General features: G+C 34.5%; 1 protein-coding gene across 3 annotated transcripts in view; it reads left to right on the top strand.

The window, feature by feature from the left end:
• Positions 1 to 228: 228 nt before the first annotated feature.
• LOC120631416 (fasciculation and elongation protein zeta-2) overlaps positions 229 to 22,961 on the top strand; it is a 75,711-nt gene continuing 52,978 nt past the window's right edge. For all 3 annotated transcript variants that reach the window (XM_039900991.1, XM_039900990.1, XM_039900989.1), the window contains exon 1: positions 229 to 685. In XM_039900991.1, the coding sequence (XP_039756925.1) occupies positions 276 to 685 (410 nt within the window). In that variant the 5' untranslated portion in view covers positions 229 to 275. The remainder of the gene's footprint in view (positions 686 to 22,961) is intronic.

Here is a 22,961-nt window from a genome sequence, read left to right as displayed (position 1 = left end):
TCCGCTTAGCTTTAACTTCATTTTTTATGATTATTACCACGCACCTGTACGCTTGTTAAATTAAAAAAATCATGTCCATACATATTTTTTTCTGATATGCGCAGATTTTACCCGTAAAGATTGCTTTTTGCATAGTTGGCTTAGTTTTATGCAAAGCATTTCATGTTTATAATATCATATACAGAGTCTCATGCGCGACACAGTTGGCGCGGTTGACCGTGTCGACCGATGAGCGCAGTGTTCGCGCGGTAATTGGCGCGGTTGGACGTACGGTCATGCGAGAATCAGCTGGCAGGATGGCCGAACTAGAGTTCGAGGCGCCTCTTGCTCAAATCGAAGAGGCGGACGACTGTCTTTCTACTGCGGACTATCCGCAGAAGACCATAAATGGCAACGACATACTCCTCAACAACTTAAACAAGCTTAAAAGTGATATGGTAAAAATTAAAACTGACTCCAATAAAATCAACGATAATGACGAACCGAGACCGGTGAAGTGTAAACAGGACAATATGCAGAACGGTGAAGGAGATAATTTCACGGAGACTTTCTCCGGCTCGCTTGAAGATCTGGTGAACACGTTTGATGAGAAGATTACAAAGTGCTTTGGAAATTACGAAGAAAGCGTGGAGAAGCTCGCCCCGGTGCAAGTTCGTTCGCAGGAGGAAATTATGAACGAGTGCCAGTAAGTATCAATTACCACTAAATACCTATGTTAGTAATTGGAGCGTGTGATTGTGATATCATCGATTCAGTCATCTTTAGTTAACATTATCATATCAGAGCGTATTCTCACAGTAATGCCCAAATTTGGCATGGCATTAAAGAAAGACATTATATTGAATAAAGATAAGATTGTATTCAGTTTGGGAAATACGGATTTTTCGAAGCATAAACAAAAAGGGCGGGCTTTGCGCATGGCTTTAGTGGCCGCGAGATCGATCGATGTTTTGGTTGGGGGTGTTGGGGAGGGTGCGTGGAGGGTAGCGATGACGCATCCCGACCCACCCTGCTTTGTGTCGCCCCAAACCCCACGATGAAATGTCGCACGCGACCAGCCACTGACCTTTTACGACAGAATTATGCCAAGCGTAACCGATAGATGCCCTATTTATTACTCATATCTGCTAAGTAGATTCATATTGATTTGAAATAAAATTGTGTTAAGGTCTTCTATTTGATTATAAGGTAAGTGTAATAGTTTAATCATCGTTGTGGAGTATGTAATTAAGATTATTAACTAGCAAGAGGTACCAACTACCAACTTGCATAATAGCTCCAGAATATCTATGCGTATTATTTTGTTATAATGACTCTCTTCTTAATATCTGAAATATTTATGTATCTATAATAAATGAAACGTTATAAAACAATAATTATTTATGTTCAAAATATTGCTGCCATGAAGTAGTTCAAGTTTATCCCAGCAACACTCATATCGCGGAATACTAATTAACTCGCCTATGAATTTCCATAATTATAACGTGCTAACGAATTCAAATGGCAGATTGTTAAAGGCTACACGTACCTAATTAAACAAACAGTTTATGTTTTCGGTGATTAACATAGTTCCTAAATAAGGAGAATATACATTGTTGGTACTTTAGCTAGACTGGATAAAATACTTCATTTTATACACAGCTCATAGCAGCGACCCCTAGTCAAACTACGTTCAAAAGATTCCTCACAAGACAGCTCATGGTCACACTTGAGAGTTCTTTCTCATTTATGAGAATCTTAACATAATGGCGAGGCTCCCACATCTCCCCATTGTTTATACTAAAGAGCTTTTTGCTGTTACTTTTATCTTTCATTCATGAGAAAGTGATTGTTAAACCCTTAAGAATTTTTCATCGGAGGTATTATTTATCATATACTTACGCATATTTTAACTTTATAACAAGTACACCTTATGATTAAACATCCTACCTTATAGTTAAGTAGCACACGAATAACAATTGAAATTTGATTAATGTACGCCATTTTGTAAAGCAACATTTGTCTAGTGTGTCAAACCCTTCCAAAACTTTTGGAACTGATCCAGATGACCCAGATGCCACAATGTAAAAGAACGTATAAAATTTAACAGTTTGCGAAAATTTGAAGAACGGCATTCTGCATTTTCATGATACAACAACAACGTTCAGTAAACAATTAAACCATTTCTTTTTAATTGGAAACAGATGTTGAACAATAATAAAATATACGGTAGGGATTACGAGAACTCGCTTGTTTGCAAATTAAATAAACAGAAATACAGTTCAGATTTATTTAAATATCTCGCACGCTGGAAATATTTTTGCTGCAATAACCATTTGCTTTAATATGCATAAATGTTGGCACAAATTTCATATTGAATCCCTTTTGTATCGATTTTAAATTAAAAACCAATTTTAGCGGCGACAAAAAAAAATCTCAAGATGATTTTATTGTAACCCGATTATTTGAACATCCAACCTGTTTATACAAAGCAGGTGCGTTGCCTTGATTCTCGCAGTGATTCTTGGCGATGCAGTGTACGCAGATGTTGTGGCCACCTTTTGTAACTGACAGGAACACCTTTGCGAATATTTTAAAACCGTGACATGGTTTTATTTCATTAAGATTAATACTAAAGCGATGTGACTAGAGTTTGATCGCGAAAAGTTGCAATTTTTGGTATTTTACTCAGATTCCTTTGGTGGTAGAAAATTCAATTCATACAATATTCATCACCAAGTTGCTATGCACGATGTGGCGCCGTGTATTAACATCTATCGCGGCACACGACCCACGTCCGTCTTGATGCAGTTCCTTTGGAATACAAATTTCTTCTACTGTCATATTTGCAACGTATATTATTAGTAACGGTGATAGCTCAGTGGATTAGGCTTCGGCTACCCTTTAAGAGTTTGTTCAAGCAAGCAACTATTAACTTTTCGGAGTTATGCTCGTTTTGAGTAATTAAATTTCATTCGCTTTAACGGTAAAGAAAAACATCGTGAGGAAACCTGCAGGTCTTATAGTCCTCCATAATGGTCTCAAAGGCCTGTAAAGTGCGCTGCGCTTGGCCAGCTTGGTGCACTAAGGTCTAAACCCTTCTCATTCTGTGATTGAGAGAGATTGTGTTCTTAAGCCCAAGAATACAGATCAGACCACAGGTTACCAGGATGAGATCAAATCAACAACTTCAAGTTTTTGCCTACAATCGTATGTTATTTTGCGTGCATTAACCAATAAAGCACATTTTTATGTACCTTTGTACTTATCTGTCTGTCTCGTTAAAACACACTAGCACACCAAACCATACATCAATTCTACATTAAACTAATAAATTCCCACAAGATGGAAATACACTCAATTTAAATTCAAGATGATGTAGTGATATCCAGACCACAATTGATCTTTGAACTTAGATTGAAGAATGAAAATACTTAAGGTTCAATAAATTGCATCACATAGTTTACTGTGTATGTGTGTGTGTATGTGTGACACTAATATTGTTGCAATATTTATACGTTGTTCATGGCCCGGAACAAGAAATAATTTCACTGAAGTGAACTCTTTTCTTTTCAAATATGCTATATTAAATCTTTTTACAAAAGTTTCGAAGTAATGACAATAACCAGCCAGTGACATAATAAAGTAGGTATAAACTATTATTAGTTGACTATGGGTTCATCTTAAGACCAAATTAAATAAGTTAAAAAATAATAAAGAAAGTAATGTATCAAGTTGGTGTTGATATTCTTTACTATTTCTATAAATTCCAATGAATAAAAAAGGTTTTAAATACAAGAAAAAACATAATATTCCCTACAATATTTTCGGTTAGAAAATACGATGTAAAATCGTAAAACTGCGGAATCTTGAGCTCTAGGAAACCTAGTAACTGATATTATGTGTGTGTAAATCTATTTCCGAACACGAACCTTGAACGTAATAACAGCTGTTATTATATTATTAATTTTGATTCACACACAATTGAACTTAGTATTTACCTACAAACAGATTATCCCGAAATAAACTCGGATTATTGACGCGTCATTAGAATTACTTATGTTATGTGGAACTGTGGTGCAGTATAAAACGATCCAAGCCTCTCTGAGGATATATACTAAATTTATAACATTTATAATAAAATTTAATTCAAATTATACCACAGTAAAACCTTTTATTGTTTCTTTAATATAATAAATACTCATCTTTAATAAAAATATATATATATTTTTTTAAGTAAATAAGTAAATAGTAAGTTGGATTAGCCTCAATTTGTGGCAAGTAGGTAGAAAAATGTAAAACGTCAAAAATCTGCGTGTATAACAGATATTATTATAACTTATGACCTTACGCTAAATTCGCGTGATCGATGCACATTTCACAACCAGTCTACTTAACATGTGTATACGTATCGGTTTTCGAACATTAAGTAAATAAAATATAGCCAAGTAGCATTGCATGAATGCAGATTTTATTTTTTTACCCAAACCCAAAAACAATTTGACGTACTTACCTAAATCCCGCCGATAAAACGATCGTTGATCGATCGCATGTCTGTTTTAATCTGTTAATTAGTTTATCCTTCCTGAATACCTCAACTTTCTAAACCTACAACATATCACGAGCGTGCTGGAAAACAATTTGTGGAATAGCCTTCATAATATTATTGCACAAAACGAAAATTGCTCCAAAAAATAATACTCGGAGCTCAATAGTTCTAAAAAATCTGGAAACCTGCTCTTAAATTATTCACCGGTTATTTAAGTTCTCCAAGGTCGTTTGTGAAATTTGATATGTCTCAGGAGTCTACCATCTTTGTCCCTATTATTATGAAGATTAAAAATAAAATAACTAACAAAGAGTCTTATATTAAAACAAATAAGTAAATATCTCTACCTCTAGGATAGTTAGTATTCGGAGGCTTCTTTAAACTACTAATACAAAGCGCAACGCTTGTTGGAAATAAGCCTAGTTGTAGGATAGAAAAACACTACTTTTAGAGAAGAAACTATACAAATGTCATATAAAATATGCAGTAATAGTCTTATCAAAAGATTTTTAGGTTATTTTTAAAGGAAACTGAAATCATTGTTATTTGAAATTATAACAATTTCTCTGGATGAATAACAGTGCTCATGGGCACGAACACTAATATAATATTGTGTGTGTGTTAACGCAAATAATATTTCAAATTGAATTGCTAGTTTTCATTAGCGTATAGGTACATAATATATACATAAACGTTTATCAGCATCATCCTTTTACTATAGAAGTGATTACAATACCTTTGACGAAGAGGTCGCCAAAAAACAGTATGAACGCGGCACTTTGTAGGATCTTCCTTGCATGCCCTGCGAAGTTTTGCTCTGTTTATAGGCATTGGTTTTCCTCCTTGCCATTAGGTGGCTCATTTTCTTGATCCGTCGCTTAGAACAATAAAAATAATATCAGTTATAATTAATCTGTGATTTGACACTACCTTGCGTACCTCGATATCTTCTGAAATATTGTCTCATTGAAAACTATTTCAAATTTTATCTTTTCGTCGCGTTTTTCATTCATATCAGCTGTTCCGGTGCGGATACACGCTCTAGATAATAATATTACGACGAATTAGCAGACCTCATCGTCTGCAGGGGTAATTTGCATATTTGCAGCGATTTGGCATAAACTTGCCTACCGTTTTTTCAACTTTCCTTCCGTGCGTTTAGCATTTCAATGCGTTGTCTGTTTTATTTTTATTCCGACTTGCTTAATAAACTGATTGTAAAGAAAGACTTTCAGTTTATGAAATTGGTGAGAAAAAAAACGAGTTGTACGTATCGGATCAAATAAAACATATTTACAAATGGCCAAAATCACTAAGTACAAAATATAGCTTGTTTAACCAAATAATAATCAGAACCCATCTCTGATGTTTCTGATATGATCTAATAGCCAATACAGAATAATCTGTGGACTAAGTACAATACCAAATATACTTGTTAATGCAGTTTATATCCATAACAATTCATACAAGTAAAACATACAAGTTCAAAATATCCCACATAAAGAGGCCACAATCTTTTATGTTGATATCATAATTTCATTTCAATATAATCGATTCCAGACTGTACGTGAGGATTCTGGTCATCGAATCACCCACGCATGCGGGTAAGGTAAACGACCTACGTTTCGCGAAGACTACCCACATGACTCCATAATTGCCCCCTCGATTTACCTGTATGTCAAGATACACAACTTTGTTGGATGATAAAATAATAAATAATAGTTTGATGTAGGAGTAGGCTACTAGAATCGCAATTTAAAAAAAAGAAACCTTTACAAAAACCCTGATCTTTAGATTATGACTGAAGATGTCATAGTTAAAGCTCTATAGCCCAGCACGGCTAACATGGGCACAAGATTTTTGTCTCCCCGGAGAAAAGATAAAAATGTATCATCTCCAACAGCTTTATCATCATTCCGATTATTGGCGCACAAGGAGAAATAATATACGTGCGATAATAAACGGGGACTTCTACTATTCCCTATTGCCATGCTTTGGCAGACGGACACGTAGATTTAGCAGGGGATGTAAATCGGGGATTTACTTTTTCTCTTTTGCCTATGCTAGCCGGGCAGATCTTGGTCAAGCAAATTGCTGCATCGGAAATCTGCCATGTTACTCTCTACTCAAATCTACCGGCCTTCTAGCTTCTAGCTTCTTCTTCCTCAACCTTTGTAACTCTGCAGTTTGCTGTACATCTAATTTTGTGGGCTCTTGCGCTGTGTGCTGCACATGTCCTGTATATGTCCTGTTCACCGCATACTTAATCAACAGTTAAGTTGGGATTGACCACAAGGACTCTTTAAAAAGTTCGTGATTATATCGAATGCGCCAATAAGCAATGTCATGAACAGTTCCGAATACCCGTCTAAACTTCAATGGTAAATTAACAGGCTTAAACATTACAAATAGGTTGGTGAAGACGAAATGTTATTAACAAAGAACTCCTAAGGTCCCTCGTTCCAATCCGGTTTATAAAGGTAGGTAATCCTTTCATTAGAAAGTCGAAGTTAAATTGTTTATAGAGACGAAAGGTGGGTCACAATGGTAAAGTTCTTACGACGTTATATCTTATCTACGAACACAAACGTGTTCGTCTGGTTTTTTATTTTTTTTAACATACATACCGTCCTGGAACGTGTGATTGGATACCTGAAAAGGAAGAAATGATTGATTTAAAAAAAAATGAAATAATAAACAATAGGCTACTAGCAAGGACTTAACAATGAGTTCCTAATGTTTGGATTTTATTGTATTTGTAAGAAAAAAAAGTCTATGCAAAGATTTTTTATTTAATATTATGAATGTGTTATAAATTATTATAAGTGGAATAAATATTTTTTCTTACACATTTTTAAATGACATACAATTACAATCTTCATGATTCAATATCAATATGATACATACCTTTGAAAACGTACGCCGTAAAGGTTTAAATTAATTAAATTTTTTCGCTTTTGCATAGCCAATCGGCACGATACCTAATATTTTTTTAAAAGCTATTATGTTGGAAAATGAAGAACAGCAATTAATCAGTAAACGTTTTCCATTATCTTTCTTGCGTTTAACATTGTTGATCATCCATCAAATGCCAGTAGACTGTTTGAAAGCTTCGACAGAAGCTCTTTAGTAAAACTGATAAATTACGATACTTACACGAATAACTCAGATATTACAATATGTATGCACTTTAAAACTTAATACATAATCATTATGTGACTTTTGAAATTAGGGTTATATAAAAAGATTAAATTAAAAATACGTACTTACGGTTAACTGGTATGTACGACGGAAAAATTAAAAAATAAATCTTACGGATTTTTATCTTGTTATTATTTATATTTAGAGCTACCCTTAGTTATTGTGTGTACCTAATAACAATAAACAATAAGCTTGTTAAATTATTTGTTTACTTATAAAACTTAATTTGCCTTAACAAGAATACTACTGCAATAACCATGTTAGCGGTATTGTATTTTAAGAGACGAAGCTAGCGCATAACTTATAATATGCAACGACATTTCTAGACTTGATTTTGTAACGATCAGATACATAATATAAAAAAAAAATAGTCTGGAATACATGACGTATAACTTAAGAAAACATGCGTCCATTAATACGTTTTCAAACAATGACACTTTCTAAAATTTATTTCAGTATAAATGCGGTTTAAGAAATTTATTGTTTTCATAAAGACGTAAGGAGTATTTACTTATATTAAAAAATTAAAGCTATTACATGATAAGGTTTGCTGACATTGCAAGTCAGAGCGTGCTACACAAAAGAAAAGACTTAATTCCAGATGCCAAAATAATCATATGCAGCTATCCGTTAAAAGTATACAAAAATATATGGGTAGTATGGTACCATTGTAACAAAATCCCACTATCGCTAGGCATATCTACGTCATAGAGTGAATATTACATAGACGTAGAGTATAAATAGTAAATATTACGATTTAACTAACACTTACCAAAATTAACAATTTATTTACCCGTCTACTGTGTATTTAAAATGCACAGGAAACTGGACTGCACATTCCTATAAATGTTCAAACAGTACAAATTTTAATGCAAACAAAGTGCCTATAGTCAGGTATACACATAAAACTGAATGTAAAAGAACTATTTAAATTTGATGGGCCGACAAAGGAATTGATAGTCCCTTTTATTGCCATTTGCGCGTTTTACAAACAATGTTTGTGTAGGCAAAGAAAATGGGATTGTGTAAATGTAAGTGATCGTGTAAATCTAGGCATTATTTTATTGCTTAGTTACAGTTAATCCGTTATTTGGCTAGCTGCATTTCCGGATTTGAAGTTAGTTCAAGATAACCGTATTCTTAGCATCAAATTGGTTAATGCTGTCTGTAATCATTTAATTCTTTAGGACCAGTCATGTTTTTTTTTATTTGTAAATTACTGTACAAAAATTAGCAGATCTCTCGAGTTACATCCATAATAAATGACTCCATTTACTCAGAAACATCTGCCATTATTCGTTACATTGGTAAATTGCAAAGTGCTAATTTGGCACTCCTTAAAGCCAAAACGTGAAAGGAAAAAGAGATGAGAATTTTAACTCCTTTATCTCAACCGTACTGTACTGTTTGGAAAGCTGAGTTGTCAAATGATAGTGTTATTAGTTTTATTAGTACTCTAATTACTGCGGATAAGCATGAAAACAGGTTTGTACTACACGATAATGAAGATAATTATTGTGTCATGTTTATAGTTATTATTTTGAACTATTAGAAACCTATATCGTTAGTGTTTGGGAACGTTATATTAGAATTAAAATTTATTTCATTATGTATGTAGTCTTAATTTTATTTTATATGTAACTTTCACTTGAAACCGTAATCTTGTTTTTTTAAAGGTATTTCAAATATGAAAATCATAATTTCTGTTCTACTTTTTTCCACTGCATGCGTCTGTACCTTTTTTAGTTAAAAATAACAATTGCTACATTATTTTTGGTTGGTAAAAAAACAAAACAAAGGTGCGGTTCGCATCAATTACACGGTCGAGTAAACCATGACAGTTTATAGTGTCTTTGTATACAATCCTGGGCAGGCTAATAAATAGACTATGGTGAAGAATAATAGCCTCTAACCTGTCATTTAACAACAGGTTGCCATTTACTATTTAAATGAGATTGATGACTCCATTATAACTCTCTTTATGTGGATGGGAAGCAAGAAAATGATGATTTGTTATAAGTGCTATAAAAAAACCAAAATAAGTACGAAATTAAATCCTTACTAAGATTACAAATGCTAAAGTATGCTTCTTTGTTTGTCCTACCTTTAAGCCCTAACCAAGCAACCAATCAACATGATTTTTGGCATAGAGTTAATTGTAAGGATGGAGAGTTTACTTTTATCAAAGTAAACCAAACGGTTCTCATAGGATTTGTTTTAAACCGTAATAAAAGAGGACGAAGAATGTGGACAACAGCTAATGTTTCATAAAAGTACGAGCTTACTATTAGAGCATTATTGTCGAGGCCAAAAAATAGACTAGTTTTATTGAAATCATCCCGCGACGCCGACGGCTGCTTCAGGATCAAACTTCAAACTATTCATGTTTGAGATTTGAATTCCTCAGTTTCTTAATAACGTAACTTTTATAAACTAAGGCAAACCATAGAAAAAGTTACTTAAATCTAGGTTAGGTACACTTTATTATCTATTGTTCCTTAAAAAAAAAGAATACATTACCATAAAAGGTAAATAAAACGTAATTACATTTTAGTCGTGCACAACGCTGAAGATCTCACATTTATATGAGTGTAGGTGTAGACAATATTGATCACATGGTTAAATTTTTAAAATTGCCTTTTTTAGTCATATCTTAACCTTCCAAGTTAAGACTATTCATTTTTCCTTATAAAGCTCAGTACTCGAATGACTAAACTATTGTGGTTCTACATTCAACGCTGTGACGTCTTTAGTCTACCCAGCTACAAGTAATATAATAAGCTAAGAATACAATATTGCTAAGTTTGCTAGAATCGCGCTCGCAATGACGCATCTCCGCCATATGTCGCCCTCACAGTTTCCTTGAAGTCGCCAATATGCGATAACGGATTATTTTTCTGCTGGTTCATTTCTTCAGAATCATGTTATTGTTTATTATTGTACTAAAATAATAATAATTGCAGACTTTACGCTATGTTTATTTGAATACAAAAACTAAATTAATATAAATCAAGTAGCATTTTTCAAAACGAAAAAAGACGATCCTACTTTAGACCTTTTACAATTTATGATTGCGGCTGTGTGATTCAGTTATCAAAGCTACAAAGGTATTTGTATCTTTAGACTTACAATCAGCAGAATTTTACATTTAACTACTATACGTTAAAAGAATCGCATATATTATTCTTCATCATCGAATTTAGCAATATAAAGACCGGTGTGCTGAAATGGATTACAAAGATCTACGCGTCGACTCATACGTCCAAATCATGAGATTTAATCCAGAGAGAGCTGTTTATCCGTCGGTATCCGTTTTGATTTACAATGCGATAATATTTCTGTCCATACCTCATTTGAAAGGGCCACAACACTGCGTGTGTTAACTACACGGAATGTTCCTCCGCGATCTCCACGCGTTGACCTTCCATCAATTTAAAATAGATTACGCATGTACGAGGGCAGAGTGAGGTGAGCCGACTAAATAATCATGATCTTTGCACTTTTTACGGTATTTATCCGTGATTTATTGTAAAGTTGTATATGGATCCAACTTTTCAATAAATCACGGATAAATAGCGTTAGCAGCATGATGATGCATCACACGTATAGGTTTTTGTAAGAATTTCCAAAATGCAACGTTTTGTGCCATTTGTGATCTGCGACTTCATGCAAATTGACTTTTTTCGTCTATTTATTTAGGGTCTAGCTTTCCGGTTAGGGGGGCACTCCGGCTCCAATTATGCTTCAGGCCCATCACCACTTCAGCTCTGTTATTATAAGTAACTTATAATAACAGATCTGATTATTTCAGATTTCTCTCTAAGACGACATTTTGAGCATAGCCATTTACATTTCCCGTTGCGTGTCTCTTAGCCTACTTATTAGTTACAAAGATAGTGCATAGGTAGCCCATGTTTCAAAGCCATAATTCATCTCTGCTACACGCACTGTATCAATGCAAATTATCACGTAGGTGTGCCATGTGATCCCAAAACTGAATAATGTCTATACTCATCTTTTCGAATCTACCTTATGTTGGATCTGGATGGCGAATCGCAAATTCAGATTAATTCCGTCAGATCATTGACACTTTGTAAAGCAAATCTCCGTACCAGCTAGCACCGACAGCGCTCATTAGTAACTGCAGACCTAGTCGCTATTTAATCGATGGCGTTAAAGAATTTCCTTCCACTAGAGTGCCTTAGTGTCAGATGCCAGGCATATAACCAGCAACTCTTTATTGCATTTTCATAAATTCCCAATAAGTATCCGTTTTGGATACGTAAAACCTAGATGCTAAATAAACTTAGTAGACAATTACTTGAGTAGCTCATCATATAACAAAAATGATATTAAAACTTAATGTTTTATTACAAATAAAACGTATTGGATTTGTAATGCAGTTGTAGAGTACGACTGTTGTAAAAATTTACGCACTGAGTGAGTATAATCTTTAATTTTACGCCGCGTCATATGATTGATGAGGATAATGGCTGCACCAACTAAACGCAGTTGTTTTTGCTTACATATTTTTGCCATCTATTGATGTTCTACCGGTTGCAGTTCTACCGTTATGTCACATAGAAAATGGCCTTATGAAACAAATAGCGGTATTGCAAGACCCACTTGGCCGTTCTCTGAGATTCTTACTAAATTGTTCATAAGTAGATACACTTATTAAAGGAGATTGGTTGTAATACTCGCATTTATCCAGACGCAACTTAGAACCAACTTCAACGGCCGATTGGTGCAGCGGGCAGCGACCCTGCTTTCTGAGTCCAAGAACGTGGGTTCGATTCTCATATCTGAAAAATGATTGTGTGAATAACATAAATGTTTTTCAGTGTCTGGGTGTTTATATATAGATATATAATAAGTGTTTATGCATATTAATCACAAAAATATGCATCAGTCATCATGGAACCCATAACACAAGCTACGCTTACTGTGGGTCTAGATGGCGATTTGGGCATTGTCGTAGAACATTTATTTATTTATATATAAATATAATAATATTTAAGTTATTAAATAACTGCACCGAACTATTTTCTGTAAAGTTTTTCCTCCTCAATTGAAAATAAAATGAACTTTATATCTTTTAAACCCGTTCAAAATAAATAAACTACGATCAAAATAAGAACATATTGAACGAAGATTTGAGGCCAGAAAAGATTGAATTGAATTGAAAAATTCTGACTTTTGGTAAGTCAGTTCTAAACAGACACACTTAAAATATAATTATTAAAAGAAAAGAATACATTAGAAAATTTTAATAATGATGAATAGGGTTTTACTACGTTTATAAAACATAAACAATATAATTAATAACATTTGCCAATTTAGCACATTCCGCGAACACATTTTTATGTGTAGATGTACTAATTCTCTCCCATTGACGTCTTAATCTTGAATAGGATTCGCTATAAACACAAACCAATCTTGAGTTTATTTTCGCAAGATTCGCGTCATCCTGTCTGGATTGTTTGTATGAGTTTATGTATGACTAAAACTGTAACATCATTACCCATCATATTAATGAGTAATACATTTTAAAGGTGATTTACTCCTGTTTCTAATTAAAATGGCTCAACTCTCTAAATGAATCAGAATTTTGTATCGTGATACGAAAAACGGGTTTGATTGAAATCATGAAGTCTCGATATACTTCGGTTCTATCAAAACTTATGAGGGGATTTGAAAAGGTTTACGTAAGCTATAATCTTCTTGCTGCAAAGCTGCAAAACTTGTCCAAGATACGCATAGCCTTGTGAAACTTATTCAAGGCCATACTCCGTCGCCATCCCATCCGGCCCTCCTAAAAGGGTCATCTCTCTCTCCCTTCCCGTTCCATTTAATAAGCGTTTCTACGTTTATTACTGCGACTATACACAAATTTAGTATCTCCGATATTAGGTACCTGACGTATAATATGAATCATTTTGAACAAAAGTTTCCTCATGTCGGCTCTTCCCTACAATAATTATTTTGGACAAACCTTTCAAGATTCATAATAAAGTTAAATAGTCTTTCAACAATATTTTTGAGACATGATTTACAGTCTCATATTTTAATCTTAACCGTCCTAACATTCATGTCCACCTCTCGCTTCAAATATAGCAACATTTCTGTTCATCCTCAGAACGTAATACCTGACACGCCTCGTCTCGTCCTTTTGAACCTACAACCCATGTATGTTAGAAAGACATTCTATCGTTCAGTGGCAGAGCACTAAAAGTAACTTTAGAATTGGTCATATAATATAACTGTTGGTATCCACCGGTAATTCTACACGCTGGTGCAAATCAGTGTCTCAAAAAGCACATTTAGCTTCGCGCACATATTTGAACACGCATTAGACGGGGGTTTATTTGTATTTGGTTTTGTAGACGTACTGAAAGTAGTTAATCGCATGAACCCTTAAATAAACTGGAATTTCTATATTTGCATTCTTGTATTTTGTTTTGTTAATCTTGTAGAAGGTTGAATTAAGATTATGTAACTTGAAAATAATTTTGTAGAAATTCTTACTGTTCATCGTATCAACCCATTACCGACCCACTACATGCCACGGGTTTCCTCCCACCATGTCCACCATATTCAGTCAACCATTCTGGACCAGTGCGGAATCCACACACCTGGTTCTGGAGAACTCTCAGATTTGCAGGTTTCCTTACTATGTTTTCCTTTAGCGTTAAAGCAAGTGATATTTAAAAATATCATAGATGTGCAAATTTATTTGGTTTTGGTTTTTCGTTTCTAGTACGAACCGCAAAGATTTCGAATACCGAATAAAGAGTAAGTACCTGAAAAAAAAGTCAATATATTTCATCTCCTTAGTCGGTCTACCTTAGGCTGCATCATTACTAATTATCAGGTGTGATTACAGCCAAGCACTAGTCTAATCGAGTCTATTTAATTGACGAATACGTATGACAAAACTTATTCTAATTTAAATCGACAGAGAAGAGGTATTACAATTAGTTTGACGAGGGCGAGGCTGGACTCTACAAAGCTCAGTTAAACAAAAAGATTAGTTGACAAGTCAGTCTTCAGGCTCGAAGAATATAAACCGTTTAAATCATTCCTAACTGACTGCGGTCAACTCAAAGTCGATTAGTTTTTTTGGCGACTTTAAAGGCCGTATTAGCCAAAGAAAGTCAGGTCGTGCTCGGCCAAACTGGATCTCGTAGCTAACCGGTTTTACCGGCGCAAATCCTGGCAACATCACAGCAAGTTTACTTACTTGTTCGATCACAGTTCACACGTGAAATCTGCGTAGGTGATGTAACTTTACTCCAAATGCCTTGCACGCTTAGCGAAAGTCTGGCTGACTAAAGGAATATCTCTGTTTGTGTGCCCACTTGCATAAGAAAGTAATGTATGACATCATTACTACTTTTTGTTTCTGATATTCTTTATTTCATTTTTTGGGACTTTAACCCAACTCCGATCTGCTAGCCCTTAAGTACCTAACTTAGGAAAATAACAAAAACTTAGTTTTTAAAATAAATAAATAAGTATACTACGACAATACACACATCGCCATCTAGCCCCAAAGTAAGCGTAGCTTGTGTTATGGGTACTAAGATAGCTGATGAATATTTTTTTATGAATATAATACACTAATACTTACAATATACAGATAAACACCCAGACACTGAAAAACATTCATGTTCATCACACAAACATTTTCCAGTTGTGGGAATCGAACCCACAACCTTGGACTCAGAAAGCAGGGTTGCTGCCAACTGCGCCACTCGGCCGTCAAATAATACCTACTATAAGAGAAATTTAACAGATACAATCTGTTATTGCTGCCTACGCAAACATATCTCAACAACAGACCTGGCACCTTCTGTTGTCGGTTGAGACAGAAGGTTTAGAGCGCCCCAGTCAAATCTTTTGATGCTATACTTCTAGTCGCTCAGAATTGTATCTTCTACAATCCACCAGTACATGCTGGATCATCTATCGTACCACGAATATCGCAGTAAGCAGGATTAGCTTTCTTCATTAGAAATGCGAACTTATCAGATGGATACTGTCCAGAACGCAACCAGGTGCTATTACTATATATTTATGTTTTTGAATACTTTATTGCACACACACATTTTATACAAAGTAAACACATATAATACAGAAGAAACAATAGAAAATGGGGCGTACAAAGGCGGTCTCTACCAGACAACAACCTTTGACGATAGACGTAAATTAATTAGTAAATTTTCTATTTAATTTAACATTACCAAACCAAGGAAAACGTGGAGGCCGAATAGTTTTATACCAAATACCCTTTCTCTACTTCTAATGCCAAAATATTCCTTACATTTGTCATAGCACATAAATTTGTAATTATTTAATATTTCCGTATAGAATGCTGATATTCTTCTACGGGAAATAAATGTAAATAATATTGTAAAGTTATACAGTGAGATGAGCTAAACAAGTAACAATAATCTGAGAAGTTAACGTTACATCGATTTCTACCTAAAAAGGAAATGTCTATCAATAATAAAATAAAAAATAAAAAAGAGTGTGTGTACTTATGTACACGCGTTAGAAGTTATACTTCTTTGGCATATGGAAAAAAAAAACTAAAATGCAGTAGTGATTAACGATAAATATTAACATTAATCAAAAAAGATTTTATTTAAATAAAAATGGTTTTATTAACTTAACAATATTTATTTATTCACACTGTTTGTACGAAACACGTGTTCTAAATATAAAAATACTAGAATATACAACTTGAATCGATTTTCATGCCACCTAGAACTAACTTTACGATGTAGAATTCAGGTGTCGGTGTGCGCGCGCATCGTAAAAATTCACTCTCATCATTTTTCTCCATCGCGCCAAAAGAAGTAGGTATAACTTCAATACATACTAATAAACATTTAAATACTATTAAATTTAATAAACATTAATATATTGATTCGTTAGGTTAGGTATCGTTTTACAATAAAATTGAATTAAAATTATGTACTTAAATTAGTCATTTATTATGTCACGCGTTTCGGATTGCCTGTTGGCAAAGGCCTCCTCTAGATCCCGTTACTGCTTTCTGTCGTGCGCTACTCTGCGCCAGTTTGGTGTGTGTGTGTGGATTCGAAATGTTATTAGCTGTGAACCATACGGGTTTCAACAGCCTCACCGGTGGGTCGGGGCGAGCGCGAAGCGTCGCCTGATGAAGGGTTTTGAGCCCCTGGGCTCGAGGAATATCGGGGTGACGTCTACCTAGGGGCGTGTCCTGCGAGACTCGGACCTAGGCTTAGGCGGACGTCGGAATTTGGAGGACTGATCGGACGGTGATTAGTCCGTACGACTCCACATCCGGGTGACGTAAGATATTGGGACGCCAGTTTGGTCCCGCGGTCTGTTTAATGTCATGCTCCCATCACCTATGTCTCATGTAGTAGGGTATGGGAAGACTGTCTATCAATAACAACTATATAAATGAATTTAAAAAAAAAAACCTGTCTTATATGTATGTCTACACTCTTATTTGCATACATTTAGCGCACGGTTACAATAGTTTTGTTTACTAGAGAGTGCACGTATCACACTAAAACAGTGATTGCATTAAAAAATGCTTATTTGTATAAAAGTCTACTCACATTGTTTTAATAGTAATTTGACACGTGCTCGCGTGTTTTATAACACGTGATAAATATTTAAAATCTTACACAATACTTTCCATTTAAAGTAAGTACCGGTATATTATGCTACAATTAGATACGCCTTATTGAGCTCATTTTGAAATTAAACTGTACCTTTGGGCTTCGCCACAGTTTTAATTCCCATACGAGTACTGACAAATTACATAATGGTATAGTTTATTTGCATTATATGTACGCTGATTTATCATTGCAACATTTGTATTATGTAATCAATATGTAGTTCTAGGTCAATAATATAAATTAATAACTAAGTAGGTATGTTTTCTTAACGTTGTAGCTACTCGGTTCTCAAGAAATTATTAAATTGTAGTTTTTAGGGTTTCTTACCAAAACATGACCCATGATTATGAGTAATACTTAGACTCCGCTGTCCATCCGTTTGTCTGTCTGTCTGTCTGTCCGTCTGTCACGAGACTGCATCTTACGAACCATGATACTTATACAGTCTTAATTTTCACAAATGTTATATTTCTGTAACCGCCTTAACAACAAATACTTTTTATTTTTTTAAAACTTTAACTTTAATTGAGTTTAATAAATAAAAACAGATAAAATAGACGACTCAAAAATTACACATGCAAAAGGTACACTTATCACTAACTTATATGCTAGCTACATTAAAGGATCACAAATTAGCTGAGAGACGGGAAATCGCCAAGTATACGATATAATAGCTGTTTTGTTGTGCTTAACCAAATATAAGTTGCATTATTTCTTATTTAGCCTTCATAATATCATAACTACAATGAACTCTTCATAAGACCAAGAACACTAAGCATGCAATGAGATACTGATGAGAAATACTCAATTCAAGAACAGATAACGTGATATATTGCACAGATAATATTATACCTGTTAACATTGAGAGAAATGTACTTAATAGAGCATAAATAATTGTGTCTCTATACTAATATAATGATATAGAACTAGTTTCATATAGCAATAAACCTACTTCAGTGAAATTGATACTTGGATTTATCACCGACAGCCGTTATACCTACTACCCACTTTATGAGTGCACAATTTTATTGATACAGCCAATTAATTAACATGTAGGAAATTAGAAATGTAATTAGTAGGTTTAGCGGTATAGCGTACGTAATAAAACTTCAGAAGGTTCTGCTGTGATAATGTGTATTGATATGGTGGATTCTTACCCTGGTACGGTAATCTGACAAAGGTATTCTGGTATTCAGGTATTCTGGTATTCAGGTATTCTGGTATTCTGGTATTCTGGTATTCTGGTATTCTGGTATTCAGGTATTCTGGTATTCAGGTATTCTGGTATTCTGGTAACGGTAATCCGGTAAAGGTGAGTATGGGTAGCTGGCAAGCAGCTACAGTAGGTGTTACATACACTTGTTTGTATATTATGTATTAATGCCTATGTATTTTTTTATAAATTAATTAAGGCATGAGTAGCATGTCATTATTTATATGATTGGCTAAAATTTTTGGTATAGGTGTGGCTTGCATTTTTAGTATGATGCAAAAATTCAGCATCTAAACAAATTTTGCACAGGCGGCCAAAGGGCAAATCTACTTAATTGGCTAATTTACTTCCCATAAAAGGTGTATATTTTAGGGATTGATTATGCAACACAGTGTTGTTTTTATCGTCGAACATCGAAAGCCTAGCTGATCTACAGTACCTACAGTTTAAAAAAAATTGTTAGTTTAATACACCGGTGATAAAGATCAAACATTCACTTCTGTATTTATAAATTTGGAAGTAGCTGATCAGGTTAAGTAATTAGGTACCTAGTCGTTTTTCTTTCTGTATATATTTCGATACTCACTATAGCACGCTTCTTCACACCGAATACCTAATAACATTTTCTTAATATTCTTGAAACACTCGCACTGTAATCTATATATATAAAAGAGCATGTTTGTATATAATATGTCATCGATAAACTCAGAAACTATTTGACCGATCATTATGAAAATTGGTATGCTTATGTATTTTTTCACGGAGAAGGTTTATATGCTATGCCCATTGATGTAACTCCCCACCAGGCGGCGCTGTCAAGTATCGACTTCCGCCCCGTTCAACCGATTGTCATAAAAATTGGTATGACCATGTATTTTTCCACGGAGAAAACGAACATGCTATGTCCATTGATGTAACTCCCCACCAGGCGGCGCTGTCAAGTATCGACTTCCGCCCCGTTCAACCGATTGTCATAAAAATTGGTATGACCATGTATTTTTCCACGGAGAAAACGAACATGCTATGTCCATTGATGTAACTCCCCACCAGGCGGCGCTGTCAAGTATCGACTTCCGCCCCATTCAACCGATTGTCATAAAAATTGGTATGACCATGTATTTTTCCACGGAGAAAACGAACATGCTATGTCCATTGATGTAACTCAATTTTATATGCGGCAATGAATGCAAAAAAATGTTTTCTCATTAAATTCAATGAGTTATTTTACAACTTATATTAAATAAGAAAATAAAAGAAATAACTAACCTTCTTTTGTAAACAAAAAAAAAATAATTTATTTAAAAAGCAAATCAGCTAACTTCAGATATATCATTTGTTATTGAAAATAAAAATAAAGCAATAAAAATTAACTAATTAATTATTTATGTAAATAGATAAAACAGGTGCTACACAAATAATATTATTTACAATGCCACGGAAAAAATCAAATATCGGAAGATCAAAGAGAAATACGAAGCAACAGGCAACCAGAAGAACTACAGAAACACCGCAACAAAAAAAAAAGGTTAAAATCAAACAGACTTCGAGCTTCGTCTTTGAGAGCTAATGAAACAGATAGTGAACGTGTTGTTCGAGTTACAGACCTACGATCAAGAGCGTCTTCATCAAGAGCTGCCGAAAAACCTGACGAACGAGCTCAACGTTTGGATGATCAAAGATCAGTTAAGAACTAAAACCGATCTTAATAAAGCAGCCTTTAATTACGATAAGAAATATGATTACAAGATCCATCCCGATGTGGTCATTGGTTCAATGAATGTAGTATGTCCGCATTGTCGCGCTAAGAAGTTTCAAAAAGAAACTGCCGGTTTGTGTTGCTCCAACGGAAAAGTTCATTTACCACCACTGGTTGAACCACCAGAACCTCTTCTTACCTACGTATCTGGAACTACTAAGGAGTCTAAACATTTTCTTCAGCATATTAGAAAATACAACTCCTGTTTTCAAATGACATCGTTTGGAGCAACAAATATTGTAAAATATAATCATTTTATGCCCACATTTAAAGTGCAAGGACAAGTATACCATCAAATTGGTTCACTTCTCCCAGTACCTGAAGAAAATCCCCAATTTTTGCAAATTTATTTCATAGACAACGTAGAAAAAGAGATTGACCGACGATGCATGTTCAGTACGACAACTAACCGGGAAATTATTACTAAATTACGGATTATGCTTCATGAAAATAATTGTTTGATTAGAGATTTTAAATCTGCATTAGAAGGTGCGACAACAGATGATTTCAGGGTCATTATTAGAGCAGATAAAAAACCTTCGAGCATGAAAGACGCTTTAATGCACCCGTGGCTTCTGAAGTCGCAGCTGTAATTGTTGGTACAGAAATTACAAAAAGAGATATTATTATCACTAAGCGAGATCAAACCAAGCAACGTGTCGCTGAAACACACCGATCGTATGACGCGCTTCAATATCCAATTCTGTTTCCGCGAGCAGAAGATGGATATCATCTCGAACTATATCAAACTAATCCCTATTATCAAGCATTTTTTGTCTAATTTTAATGAAGATCTGATAAACATTGTGGGAGATAAAGGACATCACTCTTCACAAGCAACAGCAAGTCGCAAGGCATACAGGAAAACGATGAATGCCGTCCTACTATTAATAATATAAATGCGGTAGTTTGTGAGGATGGATGTATGTATGTATCAACTAATATAATGACAACTTACTTTGACTCATACGCGGACGAAGTCGCGAGGGTCCGCTAGTACGACATAAAAATGTATTTATTAGACCGTATAATATACCTATTTGAGTTAGTTTATTCCATCATATATTCTAAATGCTGAACAGATTTGGATGCGCCGTTACATCATCCCGAGTGATACCGGCAATGAATTAAATATGGTGGCTTTATGGCTCAATTTACCTGTTGAAACATAGGTGATCTCATTGGCTACTGAAAATGGTTATTTCTAATAACCAAAAGTCATCTTTAAGGGAAGGAAATCTTATAATACCCATTATAAAAATATAATATGTTAAAAACAACAACTCAACACTACCGGCGCTTCAAGTCTGCAATAAAAAGACGAGTTAGAAACGCCGAAATATTAGGAAATGTATAAATCATGAAAACAGGCAGCAGCCGGAAGACGCAGTGCAGTAAAAACACATGCGATTCACACATGGCATGATTTCTTTCTTTTAATATTTTGCTATTTTAAGAGACTGTTTTTTCTTTTTTTGTATTGCGCTGCTATGTTACTAAAATTGATTGAGTATTTAGGCTTACCTATCAGTCTGTTTTGTTTTTTCCAAAATACAACCCCCTGGACCACGCAAAAAACCTGTATAAATCAATAGCTGGAATCAATAACACTCAACGTAACTTTAGATCGTGATCTTTAGAAACCTATTTATATATTTAAATAAAATAAATAAACCTATGAAAATACTTCAAAAACTTCTTACAATAAGTCTTATCTCCATCTATGTCGTCTGTCTCTTAAACTCAAGAAATGTAATTACGACAACATTTTAATACAAACTCAAAACTTAATATTTAATCGCTCTGCCCAAAGTGGTTGTCAAGAAGAATAATTTCAAAAGACAAAATCAATTAAAAACATGGAGTTCCAAAATAAAAAAAATTGTATCGGTTTTATTCGTTGCCGCTTTGTTGGGCACCATCATAATCATTATCATATCAACCCATTACAGGCCATTATTAGCCCTGTAGTGGACAAGGCACGGGCCCACTACGGACTTAACCCGTTCCCAAAATGAGAAGGGCTAAGGCCGTACGTAGTTCACTACGCTGGCCCAGTGCGATGGACTATGCTTTGTTGGGCACCATACTAAAATGTATTTATTTAATTTGTACCAAAAAAGCAAAATAATCATAAACGAGATCTGTATTTTCTGTCAAAACTTTGGTCTTAACTGTTTTAAGTTCCGAGCTGCTTCAAGAAGATTATATTGAATATCATAGAACAAATGTAAGCTGGCTGCTATTCGCTCCTATAGGGCTTCATGGGTGCACATGTCTATTCCTTACTACCCACGCGCTTATGCATGTCAGTAAGATTAGCGATGCATTCGTTCAAAATCGGTCGGAGACGTGCTTGCTTCTTGGTAGAACTTGCACATCTTTTAAAATAATCCAGCCAGATTATTTGTTGTAAACTGATTTACGAGAGTAATTATTTGATTCATTGTAATATATATATTTGTTTTAATAATTTAACAAACGTTTTTGAAGTTATACTTCTTTTGGCGCGATGGAGAAAAATGATGAGAGTGAATTTTTACGATGCGCGCGCACACCGACACCTGAATTCTACATCGTAAA

This window comes from Pararge aegeria, chromosome 18, assembly GCF_905163445.1.
Source record: "Pararge aegeria chromosome 18, ilParAegt1.1, whole genome shotgun sequence".
NCBI classification, from domain to species: Eukaryota; Metazoa; Arthropoda; class Insecta; order Lepidoptera; family Nymphalidae; genus Pararge; species Pararge aegeria.
Note: the sequence above shows the minus strand (reverse complement) of the source record. Positions and strands in the feature narration are given on the sequence as shown.